The sequence below is a fragment of the Symphodus melops genome (assembly GCF_947650265.1).
Source record: "Symphodus melops genome assembly, chromosome: 1".
Taxonomy (NCBI): domain Eukaryota; kingdom Metazoa; phylum Chordata; class Actinopteri; order Labriformes; family Labridae; genus Symphodus; species Symphodus melops.
The window spans coordinates 13,365,165-13,378,430 of record NC_136691.1 but is presented as its reverse complement, the minus strand read 5'-3'; the positions used below and the strand labels follow the sequence as shown (position 1 = coordinate 13,378,430).

General features: G+C 38.9%; 2 protein-coding genes across 3 annotated transcripts; both read left to right on the top strand.

Annotated features, from left to right (window-relative positions):
- Window positions 1-4,487: 4,487 nt before the first annotated feature.
- scml4 (Scm polycomb group protein like 4) lies at window positions 4,488-11,851 on the top strand. 2 transcript variants are annotated; one of them, XM_079352653.1, is made up of 6 exons: window positions 4,488-4,683; window positions 5,548-5,747; window positions 6,680-6,809; window positions 8,521-8,730; window positions 9,300-9,445; window positions 9,981-11,851. In XM_079352653.1, exons 2-6 carry the CDS (start codon window positions 5,553-5,555, stop codon window positions 10,104-10,106), a joined length of 807 nt encoding a protein of 268 aa, XP_079208779.1. In that variant the 5' UTR covers window positions 4,488-4,683; window positions 5,548-5,552; the 3' UTR covers window positions 10,107-11,851. The 2 variants fall into 2 exon arrangements, with proteins under 2 accessions (XP_079208779.1, XP_079208778.1); XM_079352652.1 differs by having other exon boundaries at window positions 8,518-8,730.
- A 175-nt stretch (window positions 11,852-12,026) lies between these two features.
- Window positions 12,027-12,905, top strand: lnc.lemp (lncRNA encoded micropeptide). Its single transcript, XM_079355752.1, has 2 exons — window positions 12,027-12,321; window positions 12,614-12,905. Exon 1 carries the CDS (start codon window positions 12,148-12,150, stop codon window positions 12,316-12,318), a length of 171 nt encoding a protein of 56 aa, XP_079211878.1. The 5' UTR covers window positions 12,027-12,147; the 3' UTR covers window positions 12,319-12,321; window positions 12,614-12,905.
- Window positions 12,906-13,266: the final 361 nt, after the last annotated feature.

The following is a 13,266-nucleotide window of genomic DNA, read 5'->3' as shown; positions in this document are numbered from 1 at the left end:
CGTTCATTGCAGCCATTTGCTAAAATCAAAAAAGTCCATTTTATTTCTCATTAATGTACACTCGGCTCCTCATCTTGACAGAAAACAAAACAGAAATGTAGAAATGTTTGCAAATGTATTAAAAATTGGATTGGACTGATTATGAAAGGCACACACCTGTCTAAGACCTTACAGCTCACAGGTCGAAGGTCAGGTTCCAACACTGAAGAGAGCTGGTACAGGTACTGGTCAGGAGGCAAGGCCGCAGTTTGACCTCCCCGGTGTTTAGTGCTGTCGAGAGGTTTCTATGTGTGTTTTTAATGTCCTTAAAGTCTGCAAGTTTGAGGGTAAAAAAGCGAGGGCGAGTTGATCATCGGTAGCGGATGGTGTTTATCATTTTTCTATCAAATGTACCTGCACTTGTTCAGTAGACGGAGATAAACAAAGGTGATTCAACCCGTTTTGCCAACTGAAAAGCACTCTGCAGACATACAGTGGCTGTTACTTAAACTGCAGTAACATTTTCATAATTTCGACTAATTTCCACTTACTTGCTGATTTAGCTTGTTATAGGCATATTGCTGTAATAATCTTTGATATTCTATTTGGGCCATTAGCACCTGAGTGCACTTAGCTTGTACAAGAAGCAGTATTTAAGTATTGTTTAAGAATACTTAACTTGTGATTTTATGTTGAGAAAACTGTCTAATAATGGGTTAGGGGTAGTCAATAAAATTGTATTCATTTTTTGTATGCTGCTCCCCTATTAGCTTGCTTGTTTTGCTTGCACTTTACTCTGTCTTAATTCCTCTACAATGGAAATAAGCCTATTGCTACAGTGGGTACAGAAAGTATTTAGACCCCTTTAAATGTTTCACTTTGATTCATTGCAGCCATTTGCTTAAATCAAAAAAGTGAATTGTATTTCTCATGTATGTACACTCAGCACCCCATCTTGACAGTTGTGACTTTGTGACAGCCAGGGGTTTTGCTGACTTTGTGGCAATCACAACGAGTCAAGGAAGTCAGACCTCTGTTCTGACAACAATACTCATAATATACCTTCTCTGTGTATTGGGTTGAATATTATGAATACTACAGTTAACCATTGACCCTCTCAAATGGGAGAAATGCTTTGGGCCTCAACAAGCACAGTATAGTTTGTATTTAGCCAATGTGTTTTTAACTGATAAATGCATTTAAGCTGAAGAAATACATTCAATGTCCCCTTTGGCAGGATCATCCTCGGTCTGTTATTTGGGTTTTAATACCAGTTCAGTCAATTTAAAATATGCCCTGTGAAAATGAAAGTTCATTAATAGCCTATGCAGCAACTGCAACTTTTTCTTTGCACATGATATTCAGAGATATTTTATTTAAATGTTATTATGGCAAAAACATGAACTGTAAGTTTCGGCTCAGCTTGTGGCCTTACTTTACAGATGTTCAATATTTTGTGACAGTGAGCAGCTGCTTGCATTCTCTTCCATGACTGCTGCTCTTTTTTTACCCATTTTAGCCTGCCAACAACCAGCTGGATCACTGTACAGTTTATGACGTGCAGTGTGGGTCACACTGACAATTTCTCAACATAATCATTAAAGGATGGAGAATATGAAAAGAAGTGCATTGAACAAGGGATGCTGTTGGTTAGGAATTTGTATTTCGTTTGATTAGTTTAGAATTACTTAAAAGAGGTAACAATTATTCATTTGAATAAAATGACTTAAATTCTTTACCTTTGGCTGTGGGAGGAGGTTCTTTCGAACCCCTGAATGTAACCCTGGATCCCACCTAAATGAGTACTTTAGCAGACCTGCCTGTCTCCTACCTGTTTTCTGGTTTCCAGGCGTCCTCAGCAAGGGTGTATGTCTACATCTGCATTTAGATCACTGTGACGATCAAGGGCGGGGCAATTAGCAACTGACTTGGAAGCAGAGTTGCAGGATTGTGCACCTGCAGTATAGCTCAATCCGTAGGGACTTTGGTTAGAGATCCGAAGGGTCATTGGTTCAAGTCCTGATGTGGACCAAAATATGGCATTTGGTCCGGTAGCTGAAGAGGTGCTCTTGAGCAAGGCACTGAACCCCCACCAGCTCAGGGGGTGCTGCGTTGGAAACACTGCAGCCTCTGACATTTTTCTCCATCAGGTCATGTCCACAGCTTGAGCTTGTGAATGTATGTGATTTATTTTTTATTTTACCCCCCCCCCCCCCCCCCCCCCGGGATTAAATAAAAAATAAATGATGAAAGTAAGAAGCAAAGTAAGGCAATCAAGCATACCCCACTGTCAGACTAATAACTAATCAAAAGAGACATTTTCGTTATCTTGACATCTTCTGGAGTGTGTTATTATGAAAGAGCTCAGTTGCAATAACTAAGTGCAATGTTTTACGTGTGTCCATGCAAATTTGTGTACAGGTGTGTGTGAGTCCATTTAATACACTTATTGTTGTTTATGTGTTTATTTATTCACGCCTTTTTACATGACTCTGGCGCAGGATCTGGTTTCACTGTCTGTTACTATGGAGACGCCCTGCCTGAGCTGTAAATAAATTCAGGGGGTTTGTTGCACTGTTGCATTGATTAAAATCCCACATATACACACAAATTTACACATCACCTTCTTTAACAATGGACAAGGGCATTTCAATTAAAATGCATCATTTTATGCATGCACTTTGGTGTGTGCATGTGTCAAAGAGTTTTAGTGTGTGTGTGTGTGTGTGTGTGTAGGTGTGCAGTTTTGAGAGAAATTAGCATATCTCGCTTCATTGCAATTTCTCCACAGCATAAGTGAAAACAGATACAAATCTCCATCCCCTGAAGCTGGTGATTAAGTTATGCTAATGATTGCTGATCATTGCAGCATCACAGCAGCCATAGCTGTGAGCTCCAACAGCTTTCAAATGCCTTCCTCTCGCATTCAGCCTCCAAAAGAGGACATTATCTTTAGTCGATATACACATTTGGACGTGGGGGTCCGCTGATCACATAATTGCTTAATTAGCCATAAACAAATTAGGCTTTAGTCCCAAATGTACTCTGATAGGGTGTGTGGCAGTGGTGCAAATCTTCCTCCCCCGCCTCCAAAAATGGTGTTGTTTCATATTGTCAGGGGTTTTTTAATGGGCTCCTCCCTCCCTCATATCCAATTCTATCTTTTATCCAAGTAAAAGATGATTATCTACACTCTCTCAGTCCGTCTGTGTCTGTAATGTGATGCAGTGTAATGGGACAGGACTGATTGAGGAGGGACATCAGGAATAATCTCATAATGTAATTACTTTTATGATTTATGGTCCCTTTCTTTCACACTCGCACACATACAGGCCTCCGAGCATCACAGGCAGTGCAGACGTAGTGTGTGAACACGGGCTTGCACTAACCCCCCCCCCCCCCCCATTGTGGCCCTAAAATTCCTGTTTAATGCTGTTTTTTTGTTTATTATCATGTATGGGCTTCAGGTAATGAAACGCTGCGATTTGTCTGTCCTGTCACATTCAGAGTAAAAGCAGCGTGTGAGTTACCGCTTTACAACAGGCTCTTGACAAATCCCCTTACACGCCAGGGGCTGTTGTGAGTACAAGCGAGGCCACACCAGCATTTGATCCTCCCAGTAAGAGGTTAACCTGATTTTGATTGAACATTTAAACTCACCGATGTGGCTTCTTTGACCAACCTGAGTGTAACTAATTGATATATGGCGGTGAAGGGGAGAAACCTGAGGTGTACCTAAAGCAAATAAAGAAAAAAAAGTGATCCAGAGCATTTCCCCTTTTTAATACCTGCATCAGAAGGTAAATCATGCACAGCTTGGCTGTTGGGTGGCTTTATTATTTCCATGTGTAGATTTTCTATTATAGATAAAACAAAGCAGCATACATGAGCTGACATGAGGGCCAGGGGAGTCTATAAATAAAAGGAAAGCAGTAAGCTTTAGCTGCTGTATGATGTTTCATCACAAACGAAAGCAGAAGTATAATCCTGAAGGGATTCTGCTCGAGGCTTTTGACGTTTACAGAAAAATCCATTTCTCTACCTGAAAGCCATCCTATGTAAAACAAGTTCACACATTTTAATAGTAATTCAATGACTCTTTTAATTAAAATGTGTAATTCATTTGCCGTAGCATTTTTTTTTTGTCTTGGCGTTCCATTACAGAAATTTGACCTCCGTCAGAAATATTTCTCATTCAGATTACAATTTGTAACCCTGAACGCTTGTGGCACAAAAACACTGCACAGCTTGAATCCCTTGTTGTCCGCCATAAGTCTTTTTTGAAGACAGAAAAGAAAAAGCCTGAGCTGCAGCAACTGTAATTACATTACAGTCCCACACAGTGACACACATGCACACACTTAAACACACAGACATTGTTTTGAGCTCAGCACGTCTGCCGGCTGCCGCGGGATGTTAGAGGCATGTTGCCATGACGACTGAAAGGGGCACAGAGGAAAGGGGTTAGGGTGGAAGGGGGAGGGGGGAGCGTTGTTTCGGAGGATGGATATTGAGGAAGAGAGAGAGAGACTCACACACACACACACACACACACACACAGAGTTGCCGGTGTCTTGACAGTGTGTGGCGGTAGCAGAAAACAGTGGAGGCAGACTGTTGGAGATCCATCAGGGGAATAGTCAGAACCTGCTGCTGGAGCAGAAGCATCACACAGGCAGAGACCACCAGACGGCTGTGTGCATGGTAGGCAATGCTCAGAATGACAATTTGTGCAAATTTTGAAGCTTATGTTAAATGGGATTTGGACTAAGAGGAAGAGGATGATGCATATTCATGTGCCCTGTGTCTGTGTCTGTGTTCCTGTTTTTGACTTATAGCCTACTTTGTCATCACAAGAGGAAGATGGTCATTTAGTTAAAGTCAAGCTATTTCTGTATAATATTAAGCTGAAATAAATAAATACTCATAGTATATTTTAAGGTAATTAGAAGAACATACGCCTATGTAAAAGCACAGCACTGAGCGACTTAATATTGAAAGAGCATGCAAGGCAAGCGATTGTTTTGCATGAATGAAAAAAAGGAGGATTGTTTGAGAGGGAGGTGTGTGTATTGTTAAAGTCATTGCAGAGTAAACCAATGATACTCATAGCAACACTTGAAAGCACTGATGTGAGTTTGTGTAGGTACGTGGTGTGTGTGTGTGTGTGTGTGTGTGTGTGTGTGTGTGTGTGTGTGTGTGTGTGTGTGAATGCACACAGGATTCATTGTTTGAAGATATGGGTGTTGTTCGTATATGTTCTGTGCTTTCACTTCCTGTGACTGTGTGTATGTTTGTGTGCGGCTTTGTCTCTCTCCCTCTCTCTCTCTCTCTCTCTCTCTGATGTAATGATATTTATTGCAATCTTTGCAGTTGGAGTGGGGGAGGGGTTAAAGAGGAGTTCAGGGGTTTGAATGTACTCTTTTTCATAGTCCCTATGTGTGTGCCTGTGTGAGTGAGAGTGTGTGGAGGAGATGTGTATCTGACAGTTTGTGGCAGTGGTGCATGTAGTTTAAAGCCACCATTACCTGTTTGAATCTAATGTCTAGGCCTCTCTGTGTCTCTTAGGTCTCATGAGTACCTTGTCTGCCAGCTCAGAGATGCAGACTCCCGCTCTTAGCCCACAGTTCATAGGGCCACAGGGTAAAGTGCCAGGCAGGAAAAGAGGACGGCCTCCTATCCGTAAGCTTGAGTTCCAGAGTCACTACGTTGAGCCTCTGTCCCCTTTGAAAGTCCCGAAGAAGAGGGGCAGAAAACCTGGCTTTAAGGTCAGCCCCAAATATGTTTATTGATATTCTTTAGCATCATGTAAGAGATCACATTTAGTTTTTTTTAAGTATGTTTCTCAATGTTCAAGCCACCTGGTAAAGTCCTGTATGCAATTGTAGTTGTAGGGCCAAAATGTATATTTTTTTATTACCTCTGATTATCATTTGTTATTGACATGGTTTGATATATCAGATTGATTTATTTTCCGGTAATTTTCAGTGGTTGTTGTTTGACCTTATTTACCTGTTTAGAACCTAAGGAGGGTGAGTGGGTTTGAATATTTTCTATTGACCGTCATCGTAATCATCATTGCCATAGTCGTTATATTCATCTTTTGAACTTGTCTTTCTAATTATTTTTAATTCTCTATTTAAAATAATTCCACAAACTTATCTAGTCTTTGAATTTGATCTTGATCCCATTGTGTCACTGGTACAGGCCCACTCAGCCTCCGTGCAGTGTTCTCCAAGCTTGGCCACCACAGTTGTGTTAACATTAGATTACTTTCCAAAATGTTCTCAACAAAAGTGTCAAAAGAAAATTCATTTACTCAAAAGTTTTTAAACACTGGCATTTTCACATCCAAAATGACAAAAGCTCTTCTTTAAAACTTTTGCTGCTACATTATTATTCATCACATTTTCATTGTACAGTGGCAATAGAGATATGCTATTTACTTAAATTCTTGGAATTCAGTCGGTAGTAATATTGCATCAATAACACTACTTGAAATGACATTGATATTATTGGTATGGCAATAATATAAGTGAACACTCTATTATAAGTGAAAGAAGTTCATGGTTACACCCTTCTAACACTAGCAGCCAGTGGCCAAACAATATATATTTTTGCTGCACTATTATCTAATTGTTTTATAAGGATAAGGATTAACTTTATTGAGTTGTTCACGTGTTCTTGTGTCTGTGTGTAGCTGAAGCCCAGGATGGTGATGTCCCCGTTGGCGAACTCTCCTCCAAACAGGACACCAGAGCCTGAGATGTGCTCTCTCCCACAAGATGCAGCTATCGTCCCTCACTCTGCCACTCCACAAGTCCTAACAGGTGACCCCATCATGCACAGACACACAGAGTCTTCTTCTATGTAATAACAAGCATGTGTTGAAAGAGATGTAAGCAGTCAGGTAAGGTCTAATTATTGTAGAGGCCTGAAGACTTTCAGGAGTGATGGTTCTAATATTGTCATTTTTACAATTATTATACACCCACAGCTTGACTTGCTGGTGCGACTTAAGGGGTTTGAAATGTGCCCTCCCTTCCTCTTTTTCTGTTTTGTATCTTATTTTCCTCTTATATCCTGCTCTCACGAGAATGTGCATTATTTTGTGTTGGTGTGCCGTCTTCCTTCTATGTTCTCTAAATACATTTTTTTTTTAAGTTGTAAAACACTACACTCGTGTATGTCTGCATGGAGAATCAAAAACTGCCCGAGCTGTTTGGGTCTTCAGCGTATTTTTAAAAATGAGAAATACACATCTTCAAATATAACCTAAACACATGTCATTAATTATTCTGTTTTAATCTACCCATCGAGCTTTGCTTTCTCGCTTCAGCTCTGGAGAAAATCAGACATTTTAAATTTCACAAAAGAAAGCACATTTCATACAGCCATCCTTGTCTTGCTGTCAGTATTTTTCTGTGTTATTTCCCTCGAGGTCGGTCCTGCTCTGAACAAGCAAATATTTAAAGACTGTCTTTTGTGTATTCGAGGTGGGAATGAAAATCTCCTGTGTCAAGGATCAGCAAAAAGGGTCTTTGTTCTTGCATATCATGAAAAGTGTTTGATGTCAGATTGAAAACATTCAGAAGCACAGTGAATACACACACTCACTCACATAACTACACACCAGCTTGTCCTCTTTGCTGCCATCCAGACACATGTAAATATTGTCTTTGAAAAATGGGAAAGAATTTCAAAAATATCTGTATAGTCTGTATTATTTTCTTTTTTTAAGATACTGTTCAAAACCATGCACATTCCCTTGAAAGTACAGATTTTCTTTTCATAACAGATACTGTATACCCACACACCATTTTCTTTACAACTGTTTTAAAGCATTATCTTTACAATATACTGAATATAAGGGTAGAGATAGTTTATATTTATTATTGACAAAAAGCTTTCTGTAAACAATTCATATTTGAAGCAGTTCTTTATTTGGAAAGGGACCATAAAAGATTTCCATGTGATGCATTGTAGTGTTATCTGCAAACCCTCTGTAGTTCACACAAAGGTTTAAAGGCATATCATTCCTGTATGTATCTTTGTCACTAGGTCTCAAAACTCTGATGTCAGAATACAATAGAAAACTGTAGGCTTTGTCTGTGAAGTGTAAATCTAGCTGAGAAATGATTTGCAGAAAGGAATTAGATTGAGGCAGGGAGATTTCTGCTGTTTAATATCCATACAGTAAAAAGCTAAAATATCTGTGCATCCATCTAACTTATGTAAAGTAAGTGTAACGTAAACGCAGTTCACTACAGTATAGAAGTCAGCAGACGCATCAGATGCTGGTAAAGGCAGAATAAAATCTAAACTGGTAAATCTGGCTCTTGAAAGCTAAAAGCTAAAACTAATGGGAAAGTAATATTTTAATATAGTTTATAAATATAGTTTATATTCAGAAACCAAAAGTAAATATTTCAAGAATTTTCAGAATGATAAAATTTTTTCCCTGTTGCACCCTTAATTACAGAATTTTCTGAATGAGATTGGCTTTAGTGATGTCACTTCCTTTGCCCCCCCTTCCAGCAGAGACTCCAATGCCTGATGACTACTTATGTGACCCACCAGTGGACTCAAAGCGCTACGCTGTGGATCCCAGTGACTCTGCCTTCAACCTCATGGCATCTCAGTACCCACAAAAACACTTGTATGCTTTTCGTGGCAGTAGTTGTTCTGCCCCAATAGGTGTGTGTAGACAAGCATCCAGCCCTGGAAGCTTTCCAGATGGGAACAGGAATGGTGAGAATCAGATGTCGAAACATTGCTATTCAAAACACTATAAATATCAATGAAAACCGATCAAATTAATTAATTTATTTATTTATTCAGATCTCCATTAGCAACTAAGTAGGAACTACTCTTCCTGGTGAGGAATGTGTTGACATATGTGATAAACAGATTACACATAATGTGGTAATGTTTTTATTTTAGAAGTGGTTTAAACATTGTTTTTGCCGTATTGTTGAGCTAGGCTATCTGTTTCCTTCCCTATCCTGTCTGTATGCTAAAATATATGCTAACTATTTCCTTGCTGCAGCTTCATATAAGGACAGAAAACAAGTAACAGAAAAGTCTCATCCAACCCTCAATAAGAAAACTCATGTGAAGTTATAAAGTTATTATACTTTAACTTTAAAGTATAAAACTAATGAATACATTCTTCAAATTATTGTACTATATATTTAATGTTAAAATCTCTGTTATGAATCAAATAATATCCCAGGTAACACTTGTAGACTGTTTTGTGTTTTTGTTTGTTTTTAATCCCATTCAGTTCAGTATTTGACCAGCTCTCTTCCCCTTGTCAGCTTACAGCCCAGTGGCTGACAGTGGACAGTGTAAGCATCCTGCTGGGAAGGACCCGTCCAGTTGGGGTGTCGAGGAGGTTGTTTGGTTCATCAAAGATGCTGACCCCCAAGCCCTGGGGCCCCACACTGAGGCTTTCAGGAAGCATGTGAGTTCAGACTGCCATGCTTTTGAGTCCATGGTCACTGACAGCTACTGTAATACAAAACGAAGTGTTTAACTTATGGGGCAGCTGTGACTCAATGGAGGAGTCAGTCAGAGAGCCGATCCTCAGCACCAGAATTTGAATGAATTGGATAAGTTAATACTGATTGACATTTTACATCACTGCCTCTGCCATTAGAGTATGAGAGGAGGGTGTGGTTGTGAATGGTAAGGTATGAACTGCGGAGTAAAAGCACTCTGAGTAGTCAGAAGACTAGAAAAATGCTACACAAGCTCAAATTCATTTAACAATTACCATTAAGCCAGAGGTAGGATACAATGTAACGAAAACATCACGAGACAACTGAATCTCTACTTATCATTTTTGTACTCACATATTTGAACATTATTATAGTAATAAGGATGCTTTAGTAGTTAGAACTTGAATGATGACAGGATTCTCTTAATCTATACAATAATTATTTCTATTAATCATTTAAATTGTGTGTTTGGTACCATGGTGCTGTGATGTGTTTCAGGAGATAGACGGGGACGCTCTGCTCTTGCTGAAAAGTGAGATGATGATGAAATATCTTGGACTCAAGCTGGGACCTGCTCTTAAACTGTGTTACCACATCGACAGGCTCAAACAGAATCGGTCATGATTTTCTAATAATTTTCCTCTAAAAACTGCCCCAAAACAGATTCTACCAAACTTTCTCAACAATCAGCAATATTTCATGAATGCCTGTGGATCCTGAATACACACTCACCAGCTTTTACTGCTTGTGCAGTGCATTTTGTTGTCAATTTGGACATGTGGACTGTACATCCATCCATCGTGCTTTGATGGGTATCTGACAGGCTTTAGTTGTAAAGAGTAGGATTTTGTCACTTGACCTTTGTTTATGTCATCTCTGCAGTCTGCACACAGCTCAGTGCATCTTACCCCTAACATGAATATTTGCTGATCTAAATCATGCACAGCCTATAGAGACCTCTGAAGATCTATAGGGGCAGAAACTAAAAAATTTTTGTCAGTATCATATTTAAGATATGGGTTAATACATAATGCTGCTCTAATGCTTAAAATGTTTTTTTCTGAGTAAGTTTACTGATGATTATGTTGACACATTCATAACTCCTAGACACAAACTGTACAATAATTATTAGATTTTTTTTAAAACATTTTATTTAGGGATTTTTTTTAGCCTTTATTATAGAGGGAGGGCAGTGGAGAGGGTCGGAAACTAGGGCTAGACATGAGGGAAGGGAGCCACAGGTCGAACGCGAACCCGGGCCACCCGCGAGGACTATTGCCGCAATACATGGGGACGTGCGCACTGCCACTGCGCCACTTTATTAGAATTTTTTGTTTTAACTTTTAACCGAAGAACAAATCAAGATTGGGAGGGAAAAAAACTTATTAAGCGGGAACTCTATATGATGAGTATGTATCATTTGATCCATTCCATTATGTATAAAGTCCTTATATCAGTATGATAAACTGTGGTGGGAACAACAAGTGTTTCTCCCGCTCACGAAGAGTAGGCCTACAACAAAGGTATTTTCTGATGTGAAAACATTTACCGCAAACCACAACGCCACAACATTTAAGCAATATGGTGCTACACAAATCTGAGATGCATGCAGTTAGAAACACAGGAAAGACAGGAGACATAGACAGGCACCAGAACTTTTTACTGTTCTCATTTTTTGTACATCATGTAAAAATAATTCAGTATCTGGCCACTTTACATTACATTACGTATCCTTCTTAATTTTATCACTATCACTTTCAAATATGTTTGCATTTTACATTCTTCACATGCAGTACCACTCTATACAATCACTTCAAATACATACTGTATGCATAATGTTATTCCTGTATATTACGTCTTCATCTTCGGGCATTAAAAATTTACAAACTATCGAGTAAATTAGCTCGGGCATTAATAATTATTTTTTTGCAACGACTAAATAGGTAGCTTATGTCGTAAAAAATGTGTACACCTGTGAACTCATTGATCATTCACATGCAATGCTTTAAAAAAATGAATGAAGTGCATATCTATTGCTTTGTTCAGTTTGTTCCGCTAACATTTAGCATAAGTATGTGTGCCACAGACTTATGCAAGAACAGCTTTTGATGTGGTATGTATGAATACTGTGAAGTATAAACTTGTCTTTTTGCCCTCATGAGTTATGGGCTACAGCAAAATGTTACATTGTCCAATTTAGCTTTTTCAACCTGCTAACCTCGTGATATAAACTTCAATTGAAGTCAAGCATTTATGTTGCACACGAGCCATTTCTCTAAATTAAAAAATGTTATTACCAGTTTGAGCCATATTTAATCAATGTTGTTAACTCCCTATTTCTTTTTTATATTGTTTTCAAGCAGACTTTTCAGAAATAAAACTTATTGTTTAAAAAAAATCTGTCCTTTTATTTATTTTTTGAAGCTTTATAAATTCTATGAAACCAGTTTTTAGTATTTAGTAGTGCTAACACATGGTTTTATTTTAACACCAGGCAATAAATTCAAAAAGGGTTACAGACAGAACTTTATTTTGAAAGGAACGAGATTGTCTCTGCTGCAGTATCGCGAGAGTAGAAGAGATTCACTTCCTGTATGAGCAGGATTCTCCCAGAGATTTTCATGCTGCTTACACAAATGTGTGCATCTGTCTGCCAGAGGTGAACATGGCTGAGGTCTCGGAGAGGACATTACAGGTCGCCGTCGTGGTTTCGTTTGCTGCTGGCTTTGTGGCAGGGTGGCAGGCGAACAGGATGAGGAGGAAGTTTCTGGACTGGAGGAAGAAACGGCTGCAGGACAAACTGTCAGAAACTCAGAAGAAGATCGATCTGTCGTGAATGGTAACATCAAAGATATCTCTTGTTATTCTTGGTGTAAACATTATATAAGGCGACTTGTCTGTTTCCAGGGGTAACTGTCGATGTTTGACTCACATTAACGTATTTTTAAACTATGGTATTTAAACAATATACGCAAGCAGGTCAAGCATCTGTTAACTTATGTCTGAGTATGACGTGTTCAATGTACGGACACTCATTTGATACAATGGTGCATAGTTTTAAGGTCACGTTTACAATTGCACAATTGAACAAGACTCATTTAACACGTGTTTAATCCTTCTTTATTTTCCAGGTTTGGGCTGTCTATCTGGTTACAAGGAAGGCTGGTCTGCTTGATTAAAGCTGCAGGAGCCTGGATCCTTTGAAGAGACTGAAGCTGTCCTACCTGACTAATGAAGTCCTCAAATGATACCGCCACACCCTTTTGGAAAAACTCATTCTGAACTTGATCTTTTTAAATGGGCTCTTTGGTCATACCTCTTGTCCTCGAGATTTTGAGAACCGGCTTCACTTACTGTTCGAGCATATCTACGTTTCTATCTGTGCAGTGTCTGAACAAATAAATTATTAGTTTTTCATCTTTACCGTATTGTGAAGTTTCAGTGTATTTGGAAAGCCATGTGTCACCCATAAGGCATATAGCTTTCATGGAAGAAGGTTATGTGGCACTTGACGTGCATTTTCCTCCATATACTGCAGAACTATTTACTAGTCACACAAGTCTCAACAGTGATATTGACAAAGTTATAAGCATATAAAATGGCCCTTCTTTTCTGCTCCTCATGCCTTGGTGTACAGATATATGTAATAAACACATGCATACATGACTGCCAAGTTTATGGTAAAAAAAATGTTACAAATGGTCCTTACTCCAGGTGAAAGTTTACTCTTACTATATAATAACTTTATACTCTTATTCCCAGTTTTATTGTGAAAATAAAATGC

Bases quoted from the DNA above. Each gene is read 5' to 3' on its own strand.
- lnc.lemp (XM_079355752.1), top strand. From the start codon at position 12,148: ATGGCTGAGGTCTCGGAGAGGACATTACAGGTCGCCGTCGTGGTTTCG.
- scml4 (XM_079352652.1), top strand. From the start codon at position 5,553: ATGAGTACCTTGTCTGCCAGCTCAGAGATGCAGACTCCCGCTCTTAGC. The intron at 5,748-6,679 runs GTCAGCCCCAAA...GTCTGTGTGTAG, and splicing joins GCAGAAAACCTGGCTTTAAG to CTGAAGCCCAGGATGGTGAT. The intron at 9,446-9,980 runs GTGAGTTCAGAC...GATGTGTTTCAG, and splicing joins CTGAGGCTTTCAGGAAGCAT to GAGATAGACGGGGACGCTCT.